General features: G+C 34.5%; 2 protein-coding genes across 3 annotated transcripts in view; one reads left to right on the plus strand and one right to left on the minus strand.

Moving 5' to 3' along the window:
- CAPS2 (calcyphosine 2) overlaps nt 1–11633 on the minus strand; it is a 46195-nt gene extending 34562 nt beyond the window's left edge. Inside the window, exons 1-5 of the mRNA XM_079140418.1 lie at nt 7641–11633; nt 4159–4208; nt 2475–2520; nt 2262–2384; nt 860–1036 (exon numbers count right to left, since the gene is read on the minus strand). Of these exons, the coding sequence (XP_078996544.1) occupies nt 860–1036; nt 2262–2384; nt 2475–2520; nt 4159–4208; nt 7641–7721 (477 nt within the window). The 5' untranslated portion in view covers nt 7722–11633. The remainder of the gene's footprint in view (nt 1–859; nt 1037–2261; nt 2385–2474; nt 2521–4158; nt 4209–7640) is intronic.
- Nucleotides 11634–15946: 4313 nt separating this feature from the next.
- The window catches only part of GLIPR1L1 (GLIPR1 like 1), a 31730-nt gene continuing 23238 nt past the window's right edge, over nt 15947–24438 (plus strand). For both annotated transcript variants that reach the window (XM_079140121.1, XM_079140122.1), the window contains exon 1: nt 15947–16885. In XM_079140121.1, coding sequence (XP_078996247.1) covers nt 16715–16885 — 171 coding nt within the window. In that variant the 5' untranslated portion in view covers nt 15947–16714. The remainder of the gene's footprint in view (nt 16886–24438) is intronic.

Raw genomic sequence — 24438 nt, forward strand, 5'->3', positions numbered from 1 at the left:
TCTGTTTAGGTCTGGAAATTTGTTTTAAGCTAAAAAGTGACCAAATAATTTCATTAATTTGATTATTCTTTCACCTAAACATGTTATTTATTTAGCTTTAGATAGTTCATACATGAATTTTAAAAAATAGCTGCAATGCCACACCTACTTATAAATTTGACAGTTTTTAACCTATAGGTAAATAAGCAAATACAACCATTAAACTTCTCCAAAAATACATAATTCTTGTAGAAGGTTAACTGAACTAAAAATCATATCCAAATATTCTCTTCTTTATGGCCAGTAGTATCATAAACTCTTTTCAAACCTTCCCCAAAATCAAAATTGACTTTTCCTGGATATTTATGAAATACCATTAAGTTTATCATGCTTACTTTACTCTTATATCCATAAATGCTGAATTTACACCTAATGAATATTAATGAAAGCATAACAATGTCAGCAATTTGTAAGGTTAAAAAAAAATCTCAAATAAGGCAAAAGCAAAAGTCAGTCAAGAAGTAATGACAGTTTTAGATAAAACAGGTCACTATATATTCTGAAACCAACTTTTCAACTTTAAAACACACTATACTCCAACAGAGTATATTTACATACATATATATTCTTACTCTATTCTCAAAGCAAGTGAAAAGCTTCTAACAGAAAAGATGAGTAAGTCAGATGATCAGAGTACCTGTATCGGAAAAGGGTGATAATAACCTGTTAGGTTGTACAATAAACTAGTTAATATAAGTAAAATACTTCCAGTATCGACCTGGCCTACTGAAATGTTGGCGATTGTTATAAAGATATTTCTATAACCCATGCATTGTTTGCTCTAAATTTCATTACAATCTCACAAAGCCTCACTTATTACCTTTTCATCAATCTTGGTTCTTGAAGGCTGTTGATGTGTGATATTTGATTTTGTCATTTCTGAATTTCTCTGACTATACTCTTTATATCCCTCTTTCATTTCAGTTTTATACTGCTGATATTTTAGCTTGTATTTCCCTGTTGGTGATGGCAAATTTTCAGGTATTATGTCCTGTTCCTAGAGGTAAAAAGAAAAAAAAAAAAAGGATGTTGTTCACAGAAAAAAAAAGAAATTACTATGACTAATTTCGTTATTGACATTAACAGGTATACTATTTACCTTACCATTTATGCTTAAGAAATGGACCGTTATAGCCCATAATCTAAACAGAGATAATATTTAAAACCTTGAGCTTGTATGGCATCACTGACCAATAGGAGCTGACAGAACTGCTCAGAATGGGCATTTGCCCTTAAATAACAGTAATCCTACACTTGGATTCACAGCTGAAGATTAATCCTGGTTTCAAAAGAATTTGAGAGAAGAAAAAGAAACTTCCCTTTTTTCTAACAAGTTTTAGGTAGGCACTTTTCTTGTCTTCCCCAGAACAACTCCATTGTCAGTCACGTCCTCCAAAATAGTCACAGGAATTGAAAATCACTAATGCTGAGAAACACTCTCTAAATATTGAGATATTTTACTTTCTGGTATTATTTGATTCCATGCTACATTGTCATGGCAGTGAGAGATAATAGTCAGTGGATGAGAGGAACAGAAAATAAGTTTTAAGCAAATATAAGGGTATTCATATTAATCCAGAGAGGCAACAACATTTCAAAAGGAACATATAAAGTCAGTCCATCCCTTGAAAATTCTTAAGGATACCCAAATTTAATCCAGCTAAAAAAAAGGATGAGGCAAAACTTCAGGACAAAATCTGTAACAACATACAAGCTAGGGTATTTATGCAATTTTCAAAAATGAGACTGAGGAGAACATGAATGGAACCAGCTATGTGGTGGAGATTTACAAAGACAGAAGAGTAAGCACTATTCATAGAATAATACTAAACAGAATGTATTCACTAGATATTGTTTAAAACATAAACATGTCCCAAGGAGATACCTTGAATTAAGTATAGTTATTTACCTACGCCATAGCATTTTAGTAGCTTGATGTGTAAAACAATTTTCAAGAGATTAGTCATATAATGTTAAACTAGTAAGATCTGATCTAGTAATTTGTCATATTTTTAAAATTTCTAGATTTCATAGTAGGATATACCTATATTTTACCAATTTTATACGAAATTTTAAAAGTATCATTCCAATGTGTGAAAAAATATAAAACACACCACCATTACTGTTTGAGATTTTCACACACAAAAATTTATGGATTAAATATTGTACTAATAATGCATACTATAATTCTTAAAGTTAATAATAAGCAAATATATACAAACCAGTTCATTTAGATGATGCTGAGCATATGGTATTTGACCTGGTGGGACCCAACCAAGAGCAGATGACTTTGGTGGGTTAAAATGAATATGCACTGTGTTAAGTGGAACATATGAAAAATCATCCTAAAAAATAAAATTTAATTATACTTAGTATATGCTATATGTAATATAGTGGTCAAGTGTTTACTATGTTAAATAGGAAGTAAAAATTACCTCATCATCAGAGCCTACAAGGCTTCCCAAATCAAGTCGTGGGACCCTGAAAAAAAAATGTACATATCTCATAACTTTTTCAAATGAGACTTTGATAAATGCAAATCATATATGTTAGGTCACATACAAAGTCACACTGAAGCTAATGGTATGCAGGATCCCACCAGCTTGTGATTGTCTTTTGTTAAGTGTTCAGGGATTTTTCAGCTGATAGTTAAATGCAGTCATTATTAAAAATAAAATTGTATAAATTTATGATCAAATAAATTTTATTAAAAACAAAGTAATAAATACTCAAAGTTCATCAGTTCCTAATGATTTTGCTGGACTTTGCTATTATATGCACTCCAGAGGCTATTTGCATCTGTTGTATCTGTATTGTGATATAATTGTGCATAACTCTCCAACTTTGTGTTTACCAATTTGGCATGGATAGCTTGAAATCAGTCATGATGAAACAGGCAAATGCTATGACTCAGGGCTTGATTTATTACTTTGTTGATTTCTAAGACTTAAAAATAAGGTAGAGAAAATGTTAATAATGCAGATTAAACTAAAAGTGCATCACGTTTGTAGCTGTCAAACAGTAATAACAAAAAATTATTTCTGTATTCAATATTATTGATTTTACCAAAAAATAACTCATATCATTTTTCAGTAAAGAAAAACAGCTTGAAAAATCCCTGTAGTTCACAATGGAACTGCAATGGTTCATCATAGCAAAGACAGGTTGGCTACAGATAGAGTTCAGCAGAAAAACAAAGTATTTTGTGAGCAACGATTGTCTACATGGGCACTAAAATAAAGAGTTGATATGTTTTCTTAGCATTTGTAAACTTCTTTCTACATATACCTTTTATCACTAAAAAGTTATGATCAACTTAAAATATACTTAAATTTATAATGAACAAGTAAAAATTTATAGTGGACTTATAATACACTTTTGGAAGACCAGTTGTTAAATATTTACCAGCATACAACTGACATACTGCTTCCTGCATACGCAATCCCTTGTATCTCGGTACTCAATATCTTGTATCTGGACATAATTCTAAGCTTTATGTCCAGATGAGCAGACAGATATCTACTAGGTAGAACCACATGAAATTATTGATATTTGTTCATGTTTAATCTATAAAAAATGTAAAATGCAAAACATAAATTAATGTATTCTGAACCAAAACTAAAATGTAATAAGATTGTTTAAGTTGTAATATAGCTCAAAATAAAATTAGAGTGCAGGTGTATTTACCATGAAATTAATTTTGACTATACCATTATAAAAAGAAAAGTGTTATACATTTCTGTAACAAATTCATTTAGTGAATCTATTATTTATGGAGTCATATATGTTTTTATGATTTTACATATCAATTAAAAAATACACTGATTTTTAAAATAACAATAAAAATGAATTTTCTAATTAATAAAATATTTTACCTTTTTCAGGAAAATATGAAAATACTATTAAAGACAATAAAACAAAGAAGTTTTACTCATAATCCTACCATTCCATCACAAGATAATTTTGGCATAGTAATTTTTAAAACTTCCATATGCAATGGGTTTTTCTGTAGTTCGCAAACATAGATACATACATAATTTTTCTTTCTTTCTTAACTTGATCAAGGCATCATAACTATTTGCCCCTTAACCAATTCAAATGTGAAGAAATATTACTTACACAGGTGGGTAGGGGTTCTGAGTTGCCCATGATCTGGAAACCCATCCTTGCTTTAATTTAAAAATTAGAAATTAGAATCAGTATGCATATACCCTTTATATTTTAAATGGCAAGTAATGAGTCAATGCAAAACTGAATAATTTTTTTTAGTAAACTCTATATAAAAATACTTATTAAGCCTTCCTTGCTATCCACAGACAAAACAATATGCAAGACAGATAATCACTTCCCATATAGCACTGTCTACCAGAGAAGACATCAAACAATAATGAAAAAAACAAGTCTATGACAGCAACTGTGTAGCAAATGCACCCATCTTACTCTAGGAAATTAAGGAAACTTTTGCAAACCAGAAAGCAACCCTTCAAAGGAGCTTTGAAGAATGAGGAGATAGTCAGATGAAAAGGGAGAAAACCACTTTCACCAAAAAACAACTTACTGCTGAAATGTTATCTAACTGGGGATTTTTTTTTATAATGTTGATAGAGACATGGAAATTATATTCAAGACAGCTTTATTACTATAATTTACCATCAGAGTAAGAGAATACAAATTCAACTCAATATCAACTTTAATATGACATTGTTTTAAATGCTATTCTAATATTTAAGATGTGGAAATGGTAAAATTACAAAAGGACCATTTAAATGAAAAAATAAACGTAATATAGTCTAAACAGAAAACTCATCACACAAAAGATTTTCTTTATTGTATTTGTGAAACATCATGATATCATATAACTTTAAAAAGAAAAACAGAAGAAAATTCAGTAAGCTAAATAGAGTATAGCTGTAGCTGTCATAATTACTGCCATCATTATTATTCCTCAGCGTTTTGATAGACACAGGCTTCTGAAGACATAGGCATAACTTCTTTGGAATGGCAGTTACCTTTCTTGTCTAGCTTTAACAGAATTGTGCTAGACAATTCAGAATGAATATAATTTATAATCCCTAGGTCAGGGTCCAGGAAACTATAGCTCACAGCTCTATTTTTGAAAATAAAGTTTTACTGAAACAAAGACATGATCATTTCTTAACAAATCGTGTATGACTACCTTCATACTATAACTGCAAAGTCGAGAAGCTATAAGCAATACTATGCAACCTATAAAGACAAAAATATTTACTACCTGGACCTTCATAGAAACAGTTGGATATTTTTGTACCCTAAACTTTTAATCTTTTATTATAAGCTAATTCTATATTATAACTTAGAATTCATTATTTTGTATCTAATACTTTACTTAGAGGTTGTGCAATAACTTATCTAACATATCTCAATTGCTCTCAATTTTTTTCACTATTTTAAAAAAAAGCACTTTAAAAACACCTTTTTGCATTTGGTGTTTCTCTACATTTTGAATTATTTCCTTAGAACAGATTACCAAGAAAACATTACTTAGAAAAATGGTGTAGCATGATACACACTATAATCATGTTACCAAACATGTTTACATTGTACTACCATCCTTAGTTCTGAGTATTCCTAATATTACCTTTTATCTCTAATATAAGAGAGGCAAAAAGTTAACTTACATTCTCTTACCTAACCTGGGATCTGACAACTTTTCATATTTTATATCCTTCTATTTATCTGTTGTTAGTGCTTGTAATGATGGTTTTTGTACCAGTAAGTATCAGGTTTTTTTTTTTTTTTTTAAAAAAAGAGCTTTTGTGTTCTCATTTTTAAATTCTAGCCCTTCCTAGAGCACTCCAGAAATAGCACCTAGTAATTTGGCATCAACTATATTGACACTTGGCTGATTCAACTATAAAATCAATCTGGGATTAATTATTCCTTAAGAAACAATAATTCTAAGATAAGCATGAATGTGTCCCCTAACTCTACCAGTAGATATAGTTAGTAAGACTTAAGACAGGTCTTATTTTGACAGAAAAAGGTAATTATAGAAACTCTTTTCAGAATTTAAACCTTGAGATTTTTCTAATAATTAACCAGAAAAAAAATCCTTTAGTTTCCATAATATGATAACCAAATAATCAGTGGAAAAGGCTGTAATACTGTGCTTGATATTTTAACTAATGAGAAGGGCTTTGACACAAATTATCAATGAATTGAGATTTATACTGTAAAACAGTGAACCATAAGAACTCCAAAGCATTCACCCATTCATATAAGGGAGCTGGCTTAACCCAGACTAAAGAGCAAAGGTCTTGAAGTCAGAACTAGAGTTCAAAGTTCTAGCAAGTTACTCAATTTCTGGAAGCCTCAGTTCTTCCATATCTAAAAGCAGGCAAATAATAGGGCCCACCTCTAAGGTTCACAGTTTGATTTATATGTTATTCAGACATTTATCAAGGTCAATGATAATCAGTAGGTATTCAGTATTTATAATAAAAATAGCAAGGAGATATGTATCATTTCATATACTTTTAAATTAATTGTACATTTATCCAATTCTACATGGACACTGGGACAAAGTAACTCTAAGATTTCACTTAATCAATGAAATTTACTATGGTGATATTATGAAAACTGAGAAGAATAAAGGTACTAATATAAAAGCCCAGATTCCCTTCTTACAGTGCTAAAACAATTTACAATATTGGTTATCCAAAAATTTTAATTTTGGTTTAAATATAAAAATAGCAAGTTGGGTGATATATATTTGTACTTCTATGCTTCCAAGTATACAATCATCACTACCCTGCTTACCTTCTCCACCTTTTTTTGCAAATAAAAATTCTAATTCTTCCCATGCAAACAGATGCCATTCTTCACCAAAACCTTCTCTACCTTTACCAAAACCCTCTTCTTTCAGCCTCTATAGTTTTGTAGCTATTTCTATAGTTGAATTTAACACTTGGAATTATGAATCTTAAAATTAACTAGAGGATCATTTACAAGATCTCATTGTTGGGTCTTTAGCACCTAGCATTGCACTAAACACACTATAAATACAAAGTAAAATACAAAAGAATGTAGTCACAGAGATTCTATTTTAAATAAACATATGTACATTTTAAAATGAGTTTGGTTTATGATCTTTTAAAACTTCCTCTGAATATAAATTACCCTATATATTATAGACCCATTAAACATATTTTTAGAGTTTTTAGTAATACAGAAAATGCATTTAAATAGTAGGGTAAAATTACATTTGCAGTCTGCAATAGTGTACCAATTATGCATAAATCCACCAAAATGTAATAGGGCACATATCATGAAGAAAATATTGATATTTTCTCTACTATTGCTTCCTTCTTTTATACTTTCTATAGACACACAGTTAATTTTTAAATAACAATAATAAAACAATAAGCTTGATTTAAAAAAAAAAAACTCAGTGAGTTTTCAAGTAATAATTAACTTCAATTTTGGTGGTTCCATTCTTCAAATCCAGGAACCATTAATTCTAAATATTTGTGAATATAAATAGCCATCAAAGCCTGAAGAAAGGAGTCAGAAAATTATTTAATGAGTCATATTGCAAGAGGAAAACTAGATTATTTACATACTTGTAGTGGCTTCTTTCTTCTCAAGAGTACCTGAGACTGACTCCTGGGAGACGTAGCCACTCCCTTAACCTCCAAATCCATTCAAGTTCTCGTATTTATCATGCAATATCCTGGTACTTTAAAAAGGCAAAATAAATGTAAAGTGATAATTCTTATCTAATTTTAAATAAGTCATACGAATTATATAATACTTCATAGAAAGAAATCATGTGGTTAATCACTTTTACTTCTTTCACTGGAATCCAATTTGTATAGGGCAATTACATTATGCCCTGTAGTATTCTGCTCCCAAAGAAGTCCCCACATATTAATGTCTGGACTCTGTAAAGATATACCATACATGGCCAAAAGGACTTTGCAGATTTGATTAAGGATTATCTTCTACTATCTGGTGGGCTCAATGTGACCCCCGCCATGTCCTTATAAGAAGGAGGCAGGAAGATTACAGTTAGCAGAGATGTAAGGATGGAAGTATAGATCAGAGAGGAGCCAAGATGCTCTGTGGCTGGCTCTGGGATGGAGAGAGAATCACAGGCAACTTCCAGAAGGCTGAAGAGACTAGGAATGATTTGCTCCCTGCAGCCTCCAAAAGGAAACAGCTCTGTTGACTGCTTGGTTTTAGATCCTTTAGACTCATTTTGTACTCTGACCTCAATATGTGTAAAAGAATACATTTATGTTGCTTTGAGTCACTAAGTTTGTGATAATTTTTTTTAGAGCAGTAATAGCATACTACTGTGTATCTCTCTTCTCCATACCCATTTCCCAAACCTTTGTAGATTTTGGTTTTGTTAGAGTAGGCTGATGAAAATATCTTTAGCAAACAGTATTCTTCACTTAATACAAAAAATAAAACAGAATGAATGATCCAATTAGTAACTATGTGATGACTGGCAAAAATGTTTGCAAAACAACATTGAAAATAATCAACTTCCGAATACATACAAAATAAAATCAGATTAATATATCCATCAACAAAATTCTGTGTATTTTAGTTTATAATTCACCCTTACATTACCAGGAATAAAGTTTAATTTAAGGATTCATTCATACTTTTTCGATCATTAGACTTGGATTTATTTTATAGTAAACTATTGGTTTTTTAAAAAGAAATGTAGTGTGGCAAAGTGCCAGCTTGAGTTAGATCAGTTATATTAAAATACTGATTTTTGCTAGTTTCCCATAATTTAAGCTTGGGTAAGAACTTAATTTCTAAGCCAATGTTCCTAATGTGTAAAATAAATTCACACCTTTCTCATTAGCACCTTTCTCATGCTGATGGAATAAAGTAACATGCAGTAGATGAAAACCATCATTATTATTTAAATTGGGCTTTTATTTCAGGCCCAGTAAAATCTTCTTACCTGAAAAATGATTCCAGTTTCTTTCTAACTCATCTGCATGGTTCCTTTCATCCCACCTTGGAGCCCTCTCCCCTAAAAATCTGTTGCCTTAAGCCTGAAATTCTACTCTTCAGAGTAAATTCAAGCTGGGCATGTTGACTCATGTCTGTGATCCCAGCAGCTCTGGAGACTGAAGCAGGAGGACCAAGGCCAGTTTCAACAACTTAGAGAAGAAGTCCTAAACAACTTGGTGAGTCCCTGTTCTGAAACTTAAAAAAATAAAATAAAAGAAGGGATGGTGCTAGGGATGTAGCTCAGTGATAAAGCACCCCTGGGTTAAATTCTCAGTGAAAAAAAAAAGAGCAATCAAGAAGATTTATCAATCATGAGCACACATATTCTAAAAATATCATAAATCATCTGATTATAGGAATATTTTCTCCTATAATACTGTAAATGTCTTTCTTTTCAGAGTTATCTTTCTCAAAGAACAACTTTTCTTTCTTTCTTTGGTGTGGATGCCCCCCAAACCTCACGGCTTCTTTGTTTAATCACATCACAAAAGTTATCCTATTTGCCATGATGATTACCAGCTAAGGAACCCAAGTTGAGACATGCTGAGTAATCAGCAAAGCAATTTCCTCCACACACATTCCAGCCTCTCAACTTTGTAACTTAGTAATTATTAGAATTATTTCAAATCACTATAGGTTATCTTAAATCACTATAATTCATTTGCATAGTAATAAAACTGGCAAAATTTAAACCTTCAAATATCCTGCTTCCTCAGGAATAACAGTCGTCACTATTCATTGTAATTAGCTCATCTCATTTACCTAATAAACCGTCAAGACCACAAAGTTTGGTATCTCTTGCCCTTAATATAGCATAGAAACTTAACAAATATTTACTTAGTTAATAAATGTTAGTGCATCACCAAATACCTGTACATACTTTAAACATATTCTTAGGTTAGTTGCACTTCTCTACACGCAGTTATGACAATCACAATGCCAAGATATAAATCCTATCTGCAAACAATTGGATAAGGTGTTTAAAGCATTGAATGGCAGCTATTATTAATAGCAATTATTCCTCAATATCAGACTGTAAGTCTCATAAAGTCAAGACTACTACTAGTTTTGTTTACCCTTATCTCAGTACCTAGCAGAAAGCCTATAAAATAGTAAGAACTTAATATTTGTTGAATAAGCTAATTCAGTCAATTCAGACATAATTCAGAATTGCATAACATAAAAATAATTCATTCAGAGTAAGAGTACTCAAAAGGCAGTGCCATCACACATGGAACACTGGTATCTACAGAATTAGAGCAATCAGGTCACCAACACCTTTGGAAACTCTTAAGATTTAACCAGGGCTTCAAAAGTAAAACAGACCAACCTTCTGATTTTCAAACTGAGAAAACCGAAACCTGGAAAAGTGAATCTTATTTTGCCAAATTATTTGCCAGCTATTGCAGAACCTGAATTCCTAAAAAGGTTTCAGACCTATTTCCAGTACTACATTCTTGCTGGTACATACAGATACTAGATGCATCAGAGAGGAATTAGCTGTTGGGACTAAGGAACACCAGAAACCTAAACTTGGGAATGAAAGAATCAGCGTTTCAAATAAATGGCTGAGTCCGTCTTTGGAATGCATGCTGAGGCAGGTGGGAATTGAATAGGAATTGGCAGGAAGAAGGAGTACTTTTTTATGGCTTTTGTCCTCAAATTGCTACAAGTTAGGAGATGTTTTTGCTAGCATGTAATAAGTATTGTTGACTAGCAGCTTTGGTGCAACCAAAAAACTGAACTCATCTCTCACTCGGCTCACTTTTTTAAACAATGATTATTTCCAGTCCCAATTATCATTTCTCTGTTGGTTATTGGTGGCTATCAAGTTACTTATACAAAATCAGAACATAATGAAAAGCAAAGAATAAACTGATTGTCTCCAGGAGAGAAGGAAGATGTTTGTCAATACAATTCAGTATTTCAGCTCCAGCAGAGTATATCTAAGTCTTTCTTGGATCCCAGGTGATAACTGACGCTGGTATCTGAGATTGAACTGAGGTCATTGCTAATGTCAAACAAAGCAGAGCAAGTCTCCTTGCCCCCACATCACTGCCCCCCACCCCACCACCACACACAATTAAATTAGACTTCAGAGCACCTGCAGTGTACCAGAGGAATTTCCCCATTCAGTTCACATCTGGGATTCTTGAACAGGCTAAGGTCACAGGGAACGGCCAGACTGACTTGACCTAATAAGTTCTGTAAAGCCCAGGTCTGGTGCAGGAGGGCTGGAAAAGGAATAAACTAGGGAGATTCCCCCAGAACCCATTCAGGCAGCTTCGGGCAGCACTGGCTGGAAGGGACAGGTCCCGGGAGGCGAAACAGGCCGGCGTCTGCAGGTTGCCAGGCAACATGCGCCTCCACTGTGGGCCTCTAACTGTCGTCTTTCGCTTCCAAGCGGAAAGATGGTCATCAGCCCTAGTCTTTATCCCTTTGCATGCCACCTTCCGCCCCCAAAATGTGTCTGCGGTTCCTCTGCCCGGTGGACTCGCGCCCCAAAACTCCGCTGGGCAACCTCACCCCGAGTACGAAGTGCACTGGCTGGAAACCCTTCAGCGCACCGCCAGAGCCTCACAGGGGACCTGCTCCAGGCGCCCTTAAACCCAGGCAGGGAGCAGGAGCGGACTCACCCATTTCTCCCGCGCAGGGAGAGTGCCAAAGCCCGGCATGGATCCGCCGCAGTTGTGTAATTAATTCACTGAATAGAATTTTATTTAACATATTTCAAAGGGAACTACATTATATGCTCAGCGCCCAGATCTCCTGTCAGGGACCTTGCAATTATTTTAAAAGACAATATTGCAAAATAACATTATAGAGAAGCAGAGATATTAAAAATCTATTGATTTGGATATTACTTTAAGTATGCATATATGTACATTTACGTTGTCACATAATTGCATGTATATATATGTGTGTGTACATATATATATTATACAAAATTTTATTTTAAAACACTGATATAGTGAAAAGGATACAGGCCTAGAAATCAGGAAACCTCATTTTATTTTTTACCCTACCAAAATATTTTATCCTCACTCTGTACACAATGTCTTTGGGCATCAACTTCTTATTCATAAGGTGAAAAACTGGTTTCATATATTTCTAAGGTTCCACTGCAATATAGTATGTGGCAGAGTTCCTAAATTACACAGCCAAATATCAGATACCCAAATTAGATTCAAGATGTTATGAAACCAAATCTAATTCTCTTGGCACAAAATCAGGTTTTTTTTTTCTAATCTGCACTATCTTTTCAAAATTAACTACCCTCAAAATATGTTTCTAAATTTACAGATTGAAGGCATTTTTAGATTAAAACTACACACTTTGAAAGCATTAAAATAGAAAACTTGATGGATGTAATGTAATCACTCCCTTTCTTCTCTACACTCCACAAAACTCATCCACCCATTACCCCACCAAGAAAAAAAAACAAAAATCAACTGTAAAAAAGTTAAACTGAAACAAAAAACTAAACCTAGCTTTTAAAAACGACTGAAAAACTCTAGTTTCCAAGTAATCTTCATCATTCCACCAATAGATCAAGAAAACAGCGTTAGGACACAACCTTGACTATTGATACTTAGGCTTAGTACATCCCAATCATTTCATTATTTCTAACTATAACTCCCTAAGTCACTAGAAACATGGTCTAAAACACCACATCTATAAAATTCAGACATTTTGTCAAGACATCTCTCTTTTTCTTTTTTTTAATTGACTCCAAAAAAATGTATATATTTACAGGGAACTTTGTGATGTTTTGATGCAGTATACATTGTGTAGTATTCAAATCAGGGTAAACAAATCTATCTCATGAAACATTGATCATTCCCCACAGTGAGAACATTACCAATCCCCTCTTCCATCTTCTCTATCATTATCTCTAGTGACCCTGCTGTGCAATAGAACACCCGAATTTATTTCTCCTAAGTATAACTTAATATCCATCTATCAAACTTTCCTCTCTATAGAGGAAAGGAATGGATTACATATTGACTATATAATTTGTACTTTTTGCCAATGTTCTATTTAGCTTTTTATAAAAATCATGTTGCCATTATAGCCCGTTAACTCTACATAAAAGAAAACTAAATAAGTTAATCTTTCATAACAAGCATGAGATTGAGTTTGATTCCCAGCATACAAATAAATTATAATACTGTGCATTTGAAGCTCAATTTTCACTTTAAATCTTCCTTTCTTTGTTCATTCACATATTCAACAAGCATCTGTTGAATGCACACTATCTTCTGAGATACCCAAACTTAGAAAAAATATATAAGCCTACCTACTATTGCCTTTTATTGATTGAATCAAAAATATTTATTGAGTCCCTCATGTTTGTGTGTGTGTGTGTTTGTGTGTGTGTGTATGTGTGTGTGCATATATACAAACTCTATTGAGTCAGGCAAGGGGTGCAGGGGAATTGGAAAATAAAGACTCACAGACAGGGATCTTGAAGATTAAGCTGTGATCAGGTAGAGCCTGCTCTCTAACGGAGATGCAGGGCTAAAGAGTTACGCCAGCAATCTTTATTTATATATGTCTCATTGTCAGGTTAAAGACTATGCAACCATTATTCTTTGTATTCAGGAAAGTTACAGAAACTAAGACATCCAATGTAACTTTTCCACAGTTGCAATCCATAGTTGCAAAGTGCAATGTTAGGAACTTTGTGTAGCTGTCAAGAAAGTCCATTGTTTAAAGTTACTGTAAGGCGGGCAAGCTAGTGAAACATTGTGGTTGTCTAGCATAAGAATTCCTTCCTTCCTGGGAGCTTCGTGTCTGAGATTAAGGTTAGAAATGATAGGGTTCTTGTACAGAGCCTCCTCATGCAGGGTATTGCCACAGCTGTTAAGCATCCTGTGCTCTTGCACAGAAACATCCCCAGGAACCCGGCATGCCACAGCCATGAGGGCATCAGAGACCCCTGATCTCAGTAACTGCTCTCCCATCCTCCATCACCGCTCTCAACAATATATATTACAAATAAGATATACCTTCTGCTCTGGAGGGATTATATAAAATTTTAAATTATATAAAATATTATCAGAAAGTTATAATGCTCATTTTTTTATTCATTCAGTAAATTTTTATTAAAGACTTTTTCTAGGTGCTAGAGATAAAGCAGTGAAAAACAATGCCACAATTTGGGTGACAGCTACTATCTAACAGAGGAGACAGAGGTTAAAGAAATAAATAAATTCAGGTAGAAGTTGATGCAATAGAGAAAAACAGACTCTGTCTGTAAATAAAAGGAAGAGTGAACACAAAGGGCCTAAGCAGAGAGCACCTTTGTCAAGCTGATGATGCATCTGAAGGAGAGATGAGGTGAACCAGGGAGGAAATACAGGAAATGAATCAGGTCAGTCATGGTCAGATTATATCCTGAATTGTAGGCCACGTCTAGGATTTCGGATTTCATATTAATTGCTGTGGGCATTCACTGGTGAGTTGTGAGGAGAGAGGCAGCTTATGTTTTAAAAGAAAGAATCTGACTGTTCTGTGGAAAAATAAATCACAGGAAAGCAAGAATGGACACAAGAAAATAAAGGTTACTACTGCCTTAGTTTAGGTAAGATAGTGGTATGACCAGAATGAGTATTGGCTATCCACAGAATGGGAAGAAGTATTTAGATTCAGGATATATTTTAAAGTAGACCTGATAGAATTTATAAACGGATTGGATTCAGTGTGTGAGGGGAAAATAAGAATAGCGTAATAAGATATGCACATGAAATGTTTTGAAAATAGAAGGATATAGTGTTTAATTTTATGGGGGAACTTAGCTGTAGTATGGTCAGCAGTTATTTGGTCAAACATCAGTCAAGACATTGTATGAAAATAAATTGTAGAAATGACTAACATTTAAATGCTCAATAGACTTTAGACTTTTAATATAGCAGATTACCATAACCTTCTTTAGTGTGGATGGACCCCAATCCAGTTAGTTGAAGTCAAAGACTGAAGTTTAAAAAAAAAAAAAAAAAAAAAAAAACAGAAGTTCTAGGCCCTGGACTCAAGACTACAACATAAACTCTCATCTAAATTTTCATCCCACTGTTTTGTACTGTTAATTTCAAGCACACATATGCATATATACATGTATATGTAGAGAGAGTTGCTATATATGCATATATGTATATATAGCAACATATATACATATGTATGCTCTATGTGCTCTGTATAAAGACATACAGATATATATGTTCATATGTTTGTATTTATGTATTTATCTCTCTGTATATCTGTGCACACACATACACATATGTGTATAAATGTATATATATGTAGATAGATATTCTATATCCATATCTATATGTATTGGGATATGGAATATCAGAAGCTCAGTTTGACTACCTGTGTGATATGAAAGTAGCTCATGTAGCAATTCTCCATTAGCAGGAGGTAGACCAGGAATATTTTCTCTATTATTCAGTAGAATTTCCAATCCAGATCCAGGATTCTTAACAGTTTTTCCATTTTAAAATTTAATTTCTACTTTCTATTAAAGAATGGTAACAAATTTCACTGAAGTGGTTGTTTGATTGTTTTAGTGGTAAGGTTAATTGTGGCAGAATAGTAAGTAGATTTAAACATGTGTCCACTTGAATTACATGGCACTGTAAAAAACCTTAGTATTAAAAAAAGGTATGTATCTGAAACACAGAAAAGGTAAAAAAAAAAAATCATTTAATATTATAGAAAAATGCTGTTTTATTTTTGAATAGGAGTATAACTCATATAATGGATTTAAAACATTAAATCACATGAAATTGATTTACATTTATATTATTAAGTAAAATAAGTAAGCAAATGTGTTCTGTTCATGGTCTTAGTCTCTACCATACCAATGAAAGCAGCCCTTTATCTGGAATTTAGTAGTCACCAAACTATCAACAGAGAAGATTCTGTCAAGAGAAACTATTTGCCTACACTCTTCCCACGTGCCCTCAGTATTTTTATCTTTCTAGGCAGTCTCTTCAGTTGAGGCGGGGGAGAAAGAAGAATGAAGAAGAGGAAGAGGAGGAAGAGCAGGAGGAGGAAGAGGACGGGAGTGGGATGGGGGGAGGCAGCAGCAAATCAAATCATTAAATGTCTGACAAGTTAATAATTTTGGATCCCAATATGACAGCGAGTTTACGAATCGTGTATTTACTTTATTCCCAGTCTCTGGGGAAGGGGGCAAAGTTCTGCGGTTTATTTAAAACAACAAAAATGCGACACACAGAAGCTGAGTCTATCAACTAACGCACAGGGTTTTGCACAGGCCTGATCCTTTGTCAGCATCCAGTGCACGTGTTCTTTATATAACCTGGTGCTGCCTCCGTGTTGCAATTGTATTACAATCCAGGCCATGATCCAAGATGATCAGATGGGCCGAAAGCACTTTGGATAGTTAAAACTCCGCAGCAGCAGACATCCCTGGGCTTTCCCCTGCAGCGCCCAGCTTCGTGGGGGCGGGTCCTGCCGCGCGTCCGCCCCGCCCGGGGGCGTCCCTGCGGGGTGAGCGCCGCATCCCCGCGCCGCCTCGAGCCTATGGAGAGGATGGAGTCTGGCGAGAGCGTGGTCCCTGCGGCCGCGGAAATCCAGCTTCCCCAGCCGTTACTGGTTGGTGCAGTTGGGGCATGGTCCTTTTCCCTCCATGGCTCTGAAGAAACTTACCTGCTTGTGGACCTTAAGTCTGTGTCTGGTGTCCGGCAAACCTCCCCCAGTCCCGTCTATCACAGACCCACACTTCATAGACCAGTGCGTCAAGTCCCACAACGAATGGCGGGGCAAAGTCAGCCCCCCCGCGGCCGACATGAAGTACATGGTGAGAAAAGAACCGGAGCTGGGGTCCTAGTGTTCTTGTTCATCCCAAGGTATCTGGGCCATATGTTTCATGGACTTATCTCAATACAGTCAGGATGCCACTGTAGTTTTAAAGAAAACTCACACCTTGTCTGGGCTGTCTCCTCCTGGGTTGTGATGGACTGGATGCCATGGGAGCTGTTCTTTGCCTAGACTGAGCTCCTTGGGGACAGGGAGGGACGCAGGTGGTGTTTGGAAGTTGCTGGTCTTCACCACTAAGGTTCATCCGTACTTTGCAAGGATTCTTTGGTGTTTTTTTGTTTGTTTTGTTTTGTTTTGTTTTGTTTTGTTTTCTCTCTTTTGGTTGGTGCTTCCCATCCTGCACATTCAAGGTACTACATATAAAAGATACATACAGTAGAGCGATAGGAATTCTCTCCTATTTTTATATTTTAGACGCCCAGGATTAAAACAACACTACAGCGTTGTATTCATTTGAAAACTAAAATGGGATGTGAAAAATGTAACCAGCACTTGAGCAGTATCAGATGGTCATTTTCATGAATAAATAATAAATTTACGAAATTTAATCCCCAAAACAATGCATTGGTTGTGTCTTACTTAGACCTCCATCATAGAGTCAATAAAGGAGAAAAGAGTGCTGTATGGAAGAAGAAGCAAAGAGAACATTATATTATTTATATAATCCATAGATTTTACCCATTTTCAACAAATTATTGTCCTTGTATTGTATTACTTGCAATAAATTACTCCTTTGCATTATAACTTTTTCTTATTTATAAATATACCACCACTATTAACATAAATATATAAATGTTGATGGTATTGGTCTATCTTACTATGCTATGCAGATGTATATACATTGTAACCCGAAGTTATTCCAGGGGTTTTGTTTTGGTTTTTTTGTTTGTTTGTTTGTTTGTTTTTGGTACCACGGATTGAACCCAGTGGTGCTAAACCAGTGAATCACATACCCAGCCCTTTTGCCTCAGTCTCCCAAGCCACTAGGATTATGGGCATTGACCAAAACACCTGGCCCAGTTTTCTTTCTATCCAAAATAAAATAAAATGAAAGCAACATATTTTTTAAAAAAAGTAAAATGGATACTATTATAAAATCACAGCTCAAGCACTAAAGTGCAAAACTACAATATTGTACTGTATGGGAAAGTGATTCTTTTTTTCTTTGAGTGGAGGAAGTTTTAAATAGATTTTTGAAATTAAGACAAAAACAAACTGACCTCTTTAATGCAAAATTATTAAAGTATTTTCATAGGTAATGTTTGCCTTAATCTCCAACTGATTGGGATAGTCAAGTGTATGTCTTTTGCTTGTAGTATTTACTCTATGCTTATTTAACTATAGACCCCTTTATAAAAGACTATTTTATGCTATAAAAGTACTACTTAATTTATATTTATGTGTGCGGGAGAGAGGAAAAGAAGGAATAAGGTGGAGGAAACATGAATAAAAATGAGTCTTCTTTAAATTTTTCTTGTTTTATAACTTGACTTGGTAAACATGTACAATTATTATATAATTTTAATATTTTAACCAAAAGAAAAAGTATCCCTTATACACAAACTTTTAAAAATAAAATTAATATATCAAATTGGCCTCCTGTCTGCACTTTTAAAATTATGTAAGCAATTCTGCAATATATTATTTCAACTGTCCATTTCTAGTTCAATGTACTTTGAGGAAAAAATTAACTGAAAAAAAAAAAAAAACCCAATTCAGAAATCTTAATGCTAGTGTGATATTTGTGAAGTCTTTTGAAAGAATTCTGTTGCACATTGGATGATAAAGCAAGAAAAGGAATTATGTTAACTTATAGGAATCAAGACTTTTAGCACAAAAGAAAGTAGACACGGGAATATAATCAAAGAAATTAAAACACTGTAATCTTTAGAGTGGAAATCATAGCACGAATTAATGACATTTTTTACTTAGTTATTCCTTAGCCTCATCATAGAAAAAGTATAGAAGCAGTGATATCCATTAGCAATAAGAATTCATAGCAACATATTTTCTTCATAATGGATGATTTTCTTGGAAAAAAAATGGCTGAATGTGGGTGTGAGGCAGAAAACATGCCAGATGAATCCAGAACAGTACTAATTTACTAGGAAAAAAAAACCTCAAAGGTTAATTGATTCATAGTAAAAAGACAAAGGACTCTTAGGATGTAGAAGTTTACTGAGTACTATTAGTCTTACTATAACAATAAGGGAACACTACAAAAGTAAAAATGGGAAAAAAATAAGTTATTATCTTTAACTTCATTGAAGAACTATCAATACAAAATGATTAAATGAACTACCTTTCAGAGAAGAGTGGCCTTTACTAGCATAGTGCATATCTTTGTTTTTGTCATTGGGAAAGTTGTGGAGGCACGAGGCAATCAAGCCTGCCATGAGTCAAGCAAGGTGGTGAAGTTAATGGAAAACTGAGCAACTTTTAATGACTGTGTGGCTATTAATGGAGGACTGGAACCTGGAAGACACCCAACCACAATAATCTTCAATTCTTTATGCCTCTCAAATATATGTATGTATTATATATATATGTGTATTTATAAACATATAAATATATAGATATATTACATATATTACATATCTATATGTATATATGTATTTATATATATATATATATATTTTTTTTTTTTACAAAAGTAAGTGCCAGTGTCAGAAAGCTAGATTTAGGTCTCAAAAGCAGAGTGCTTTTAACAGCCTCCAAGCCCTACTATATTCAAAGCCCCCAAAAGAGGCATCTTATCCCACCTTTAAAATAATTGAAATCACAGGTTAACTAAAGCTAAAGTTCAGTGACAACTGAGAACCATCACTAATTAGACTAAGCAAATAAACTCCTAACCCTAGCTACTCTTAACATGGGCAGACTAAAGGAAAAAACTTTGAAGGGAAATATATTATGTACTTTAGTTTCTGGCATACAATTAAAATTTAGAAAAAAATATTAAAAAGCCAGTAGATATAAATCATACTAAACTATGAATTGAATTGGAACAAAAATTAATCAGAATTTGGAATTAGTAGACAACAGCCTTACATAACAGTTAAAGTATGTTAAAGAGTTAAAAGGAATATAGAAGCAAAATGAGTAGAAAGATAAATTTTAGGAAAGCAACTGAACCTTAAGAACAAAATGGGAATTCTATAGTTAGATTAATTAAATTAAATCAATATGTATAATTAAATAAACACACACACACACACACACACGCACACACACACACATGGAGTACCTGAAATGAAGTATTCATTGAGTGGGTTTACAAGAAGACTGGACATAGCACAAGAAATTATTGGTAAGCTCAAAAGATAAATTATTAGATATTATCCACCCTGCAGCACAGAAAAAAAAAAAATAACCCCAACAACAATGGCAGAAACAACAGAATACTGAAGACCTATGAAACATATTCAAATGTTTTAATATACACGTATTTGAAAGGGACAGAAGAACTATTTGAAGAAATAATCAGCAACAGTTTTCCAAAATTTATAGGAAGACATCAAGTCACAGATCCAATGTCTCAAAACTCAACCACCTAGGTACAACAGTTAGGAACATGAGGGTCAAACTGGTGAAAATAAAAGACAGGAAAAAAATCTTGAAAGCAACCAGAATGAGATAAATATTTCACTTTGTAAAACTGAAGTATAATGCTGAATTTGTATAATACAAAATTGAACTCAAAAGACAATAGAAGTTTAGCCTATGAAAGTCAGATGGACTGAAAAAATAAAAACAGAAGGCTAAAAACACTGTCAACACATGATTATATGCCCGCCAAAAGTGTTCTTCAAAAACAAAAGCAAGCCCGGTGTGGTGGCACATATCTGTAATCCCAATGGTTCCGGAGGCTGAGGCAGGAGAATTGCAAGTTCAAAGTCACCCTCAGCAACTTAACAAGGTAGTAAGCAACTCAGCAAGACCCTGTCTCTAAATAACATTTTAAAAAGGGTTGGGGATGTGGCTCAGTGGTTAAGTACCCCTGGGTTCAATCCCCACTTCCAAAAAAGTAAAATCAACCTATTTATAAGCAAAAAAAAAAAAAAAAAACTGAATATGAAAATTCAATTTAAAAGCAGAACAGCTCTGTAAGAAATACTAGAGAAAGATTTTAACCTTTAAGGAAAATAATCCCAGAAGGAAACCCAAACATAAGAGGAGTGAAGAGTTCCAAACAGACTAGATGTGGGATTAAATAGAATAAATTTTCTTTATATTCCCTTCATATTTTTGACTATTTAAAGCAAATGTAAGAATTTCAGGATGGCTTAATAGAGGAACCCAGCACTCACTCACTCCTTCACAAAAGAAGAACTGAAGTAAGAGGTATGTAGCTGCATTTTATCGTGAGTGACTAGGGTGGAAAAGATCAAGAAAGACACTTGAGCCTTATAAGAGTCAGAGAGCTACAAAAACAGAATAGTAGGGGAAATAAAATACCCTGACCCAGCCACCCCAGCTCCAGAACCAGCATGAAGTGGGTCTTCATTCTGCAGGGGTAAGGGTGAAAGTCTCAGCCAGCTCTATCGGTATGCTGCTGGCAATCCTAGCTATTGGGAAACTTCACAATCCTCACAGGCTTTCAGTCTCCTTAAATAAGTAACCTGAAATCTGCACAGTAGTCTGGCTTTGTAAACAAATCTCACATCACCTCCAGTGAAGCCCTAAGGTACTGAAGTCAGGAGCCATCTTGAGAAGGGACCTATTGTCTGAATTTGGACTAATCTAGGAGTCGGAAACCTCTGCATATTCCCATTTCCAGGACCCTAGAGATTCCACTGCATTCTGTAGCTGTCTCCCAAATCAAATTTGGCCCACTCACAAAAGGGGCTCTGAGTCTAACCTGCTGGGTGCCCTGCATAGTATAGACTCAATGCCATGAAATGGAGGAGAAGGGAGCCAAAATGGAGGAGACAGGAGCTTCTGTAGCTAACCCTCTGAGACCAGGGGCATGGCCAGTTACATTCAGATTCATACTGAGGCCACCTGAGTCTTCCACATGGTTCCTGCCACCCCTGCACAAGTACCCACAAGAACCATACATAGGTACCTGTCATTAACAGGGTGGGGAGAGCTCTGTGGATTCACTGCTACCCTGCCATGTACAGGCAGCCTTCAGCAGAACCACAGCTCTAGTTATTACCCTGACCCAGGGCATATAGCCAAAGTGGGTCTGAAGAGAACTTAACCTGGCTCTGGCCACATTCCACTCTCATTCACTGCTATGAGCACTGTACCCGAAGGAATTGGGAGGAGAAAAGCTATGGTCTACACAGCACCCAGAGGCAGGTACATCTTCACCAAAATACTAGCAAATCAAGTACAATAACATGTAAAAAGATCACACACCAAGATTAAGTTGGTTTTGTTCTAGGGATGCAAAGATGGTTTGCATCTTTTGCAACATACACAAATCAGTAATTGAAATTCAGTAAATATAAATCACATCAACGGAATGAACAATAAAAAGCATATGATCACCTCAACAGAGGGAGAAAGAGCATTTGATAAAATTCAACATCCTTTCAGAAGAGTCCTGAAAATTAGATATAGAAAGATCCATACTTCAACATAATAAAGGTTATCCATGACAAACCCACAGCCAACATCATACTGAATTGGGATAAAATGAAAGAAAGCATTTCCTCTAATACTAGGCATAAGACAAAGATGTCTACTCTCACTACTCTTATTCAGTATAGTAGTATAAGCTTTAGCCGGAGCAAACAGGCAAGAGAAAGAAATGCAAGGCAGATAGAGAGTAAAAAAGGAAGTCAAATTACTCCTTTTTGCATATGATATAATTCTATACATAAAAAAAACCTAAGGACTCCACCAAAAAGTTATTAGAAATGATAAATGCAGCAAAGTAGCAGGATTCAAGTCAACACAAAATTCAGTAGCTTTTCTATACACCAATAACACATTTGCTCAGTAATAAGTTATGAAAGTAATCCCATTTATAGTAGCCACATACAAAACATGCTTAGCAAGGAACTTAACCAAGAAAGTGAAAGACGCCTACAATGAAAATTATAAAATACTGGTAAAGGAAATTGAAGAACATACACACACAAGGAAAGATCTTCCATGTTTGTGGATTGGAAGAATTAATATCGTTAAAATGTCCATCTACCCAAAGTGATCTGTAGATTCAATGCAATCCCCATCAAAATACAATGACAGCCAGGCGCCATGATACACTCCTGAAATCCCAGCAACTTGGGAGACTGAGGCAGGAGAATTATGAGTTCAAATCCAGTCTTGGCAATTTAGCAAGATCCTAAGCAGCTTAGTGAGAACCTGTCTCAAAATGAAAATGAAAAGGGCCGTGGATGTGGCTCACTGGCTAAGCACCCCTAGGTTCAATCCCTGGTGAAAAAAGAAAAAAAAAAAAAGCCCCCCAATATTCCTCACCAAACTAGAAAAGCAATTATAAAGGAAAGACAAAAGACCCAAAATAGCGAAAGCAATCTTGAACAAAAAGGGCAAAGATGGAGGCATCCCAATATTTGATTTTGATTTTAAAACATACTATGGAGCCAAGTTGGCATGGTATTGGCATAAAAAATAGAAAGACCAATGGAGCAAAACAGAATCCAGAAATAAGCCCACATATCTATAGCCAACTGTTTCTCAACAAAGTTACCAAAATTATACATTGGAGGAAAGACACCTTCAATAAATGATGCTGGGGAAAGTGTATAGCCACATTCAGAAGACTAAAACTTGGCTACTATCTTCACTCTGTACAAAATCAACTCAGAATGGACCAAACATCTAAAATATACAATCTGAAATTCTGAGCCTACTAAAAGAAAATAGGGAAACATTTCAAGGCTTTGGTACAGGCAGGAACTTTCTGCATAGACCTCCAAATGCATGGGAACAACCACAAAATGAACAAATAGGATTACATTAAACTAAAATGTCTCTACTCAGTGAAGGAAATCATCATCCGAGTCAAGAGATCATCTACAATATGTGAAAAATATTTACCAAGTATTCATATAGCAGAGGGTTAATATATATAAAGAACTCAAAATAACAAAAATAATCCAATTTTAAAATGGGCAAATGATCTGAATAGACACTTCTCAAAAGAAGACATATAAACAGTTAGCAAATGTATGAAAAAAAGATCTCATTATCATTAGCCACCAGGGAAATGCAGATCAAAACTACATGAGACACCAACTCACCCCAGTTAGAATGACCATTCTTTTTTAAAAAATGGAGGTCTAGGATATGAAGAAAAGAAACACATATACACTGATATACTGTTGGTAGAAATGTAAATGAATCCAGTCATTATGGAGAACAGTATGGAATTTTCTCAGAAAACTAAAAGCAGATATACTACACAAGCAGATATACCACTTCAAGTTATATATCCAAAGGAAATTAAATCAACATATCAAAAAATACCTGCATGCCTGAGTTTATTGTGCTACTAGTCATAATAGCTAAGAAATGGAATCAACCTCCGTGCCCATCCACAGATGAATGGATAAA

Source organism: Sciurus vulgaris (assembly GCF_902686455.1).
Source record: "Sciurus vulgaris genome assembly, chromosome: 5".
Lineage (NCBI taxonomy): Eukaryota > Metazoa > Chordata > Mammalia > Rodentia > Sciuridae > Sciurus > Sciurus vulgaris.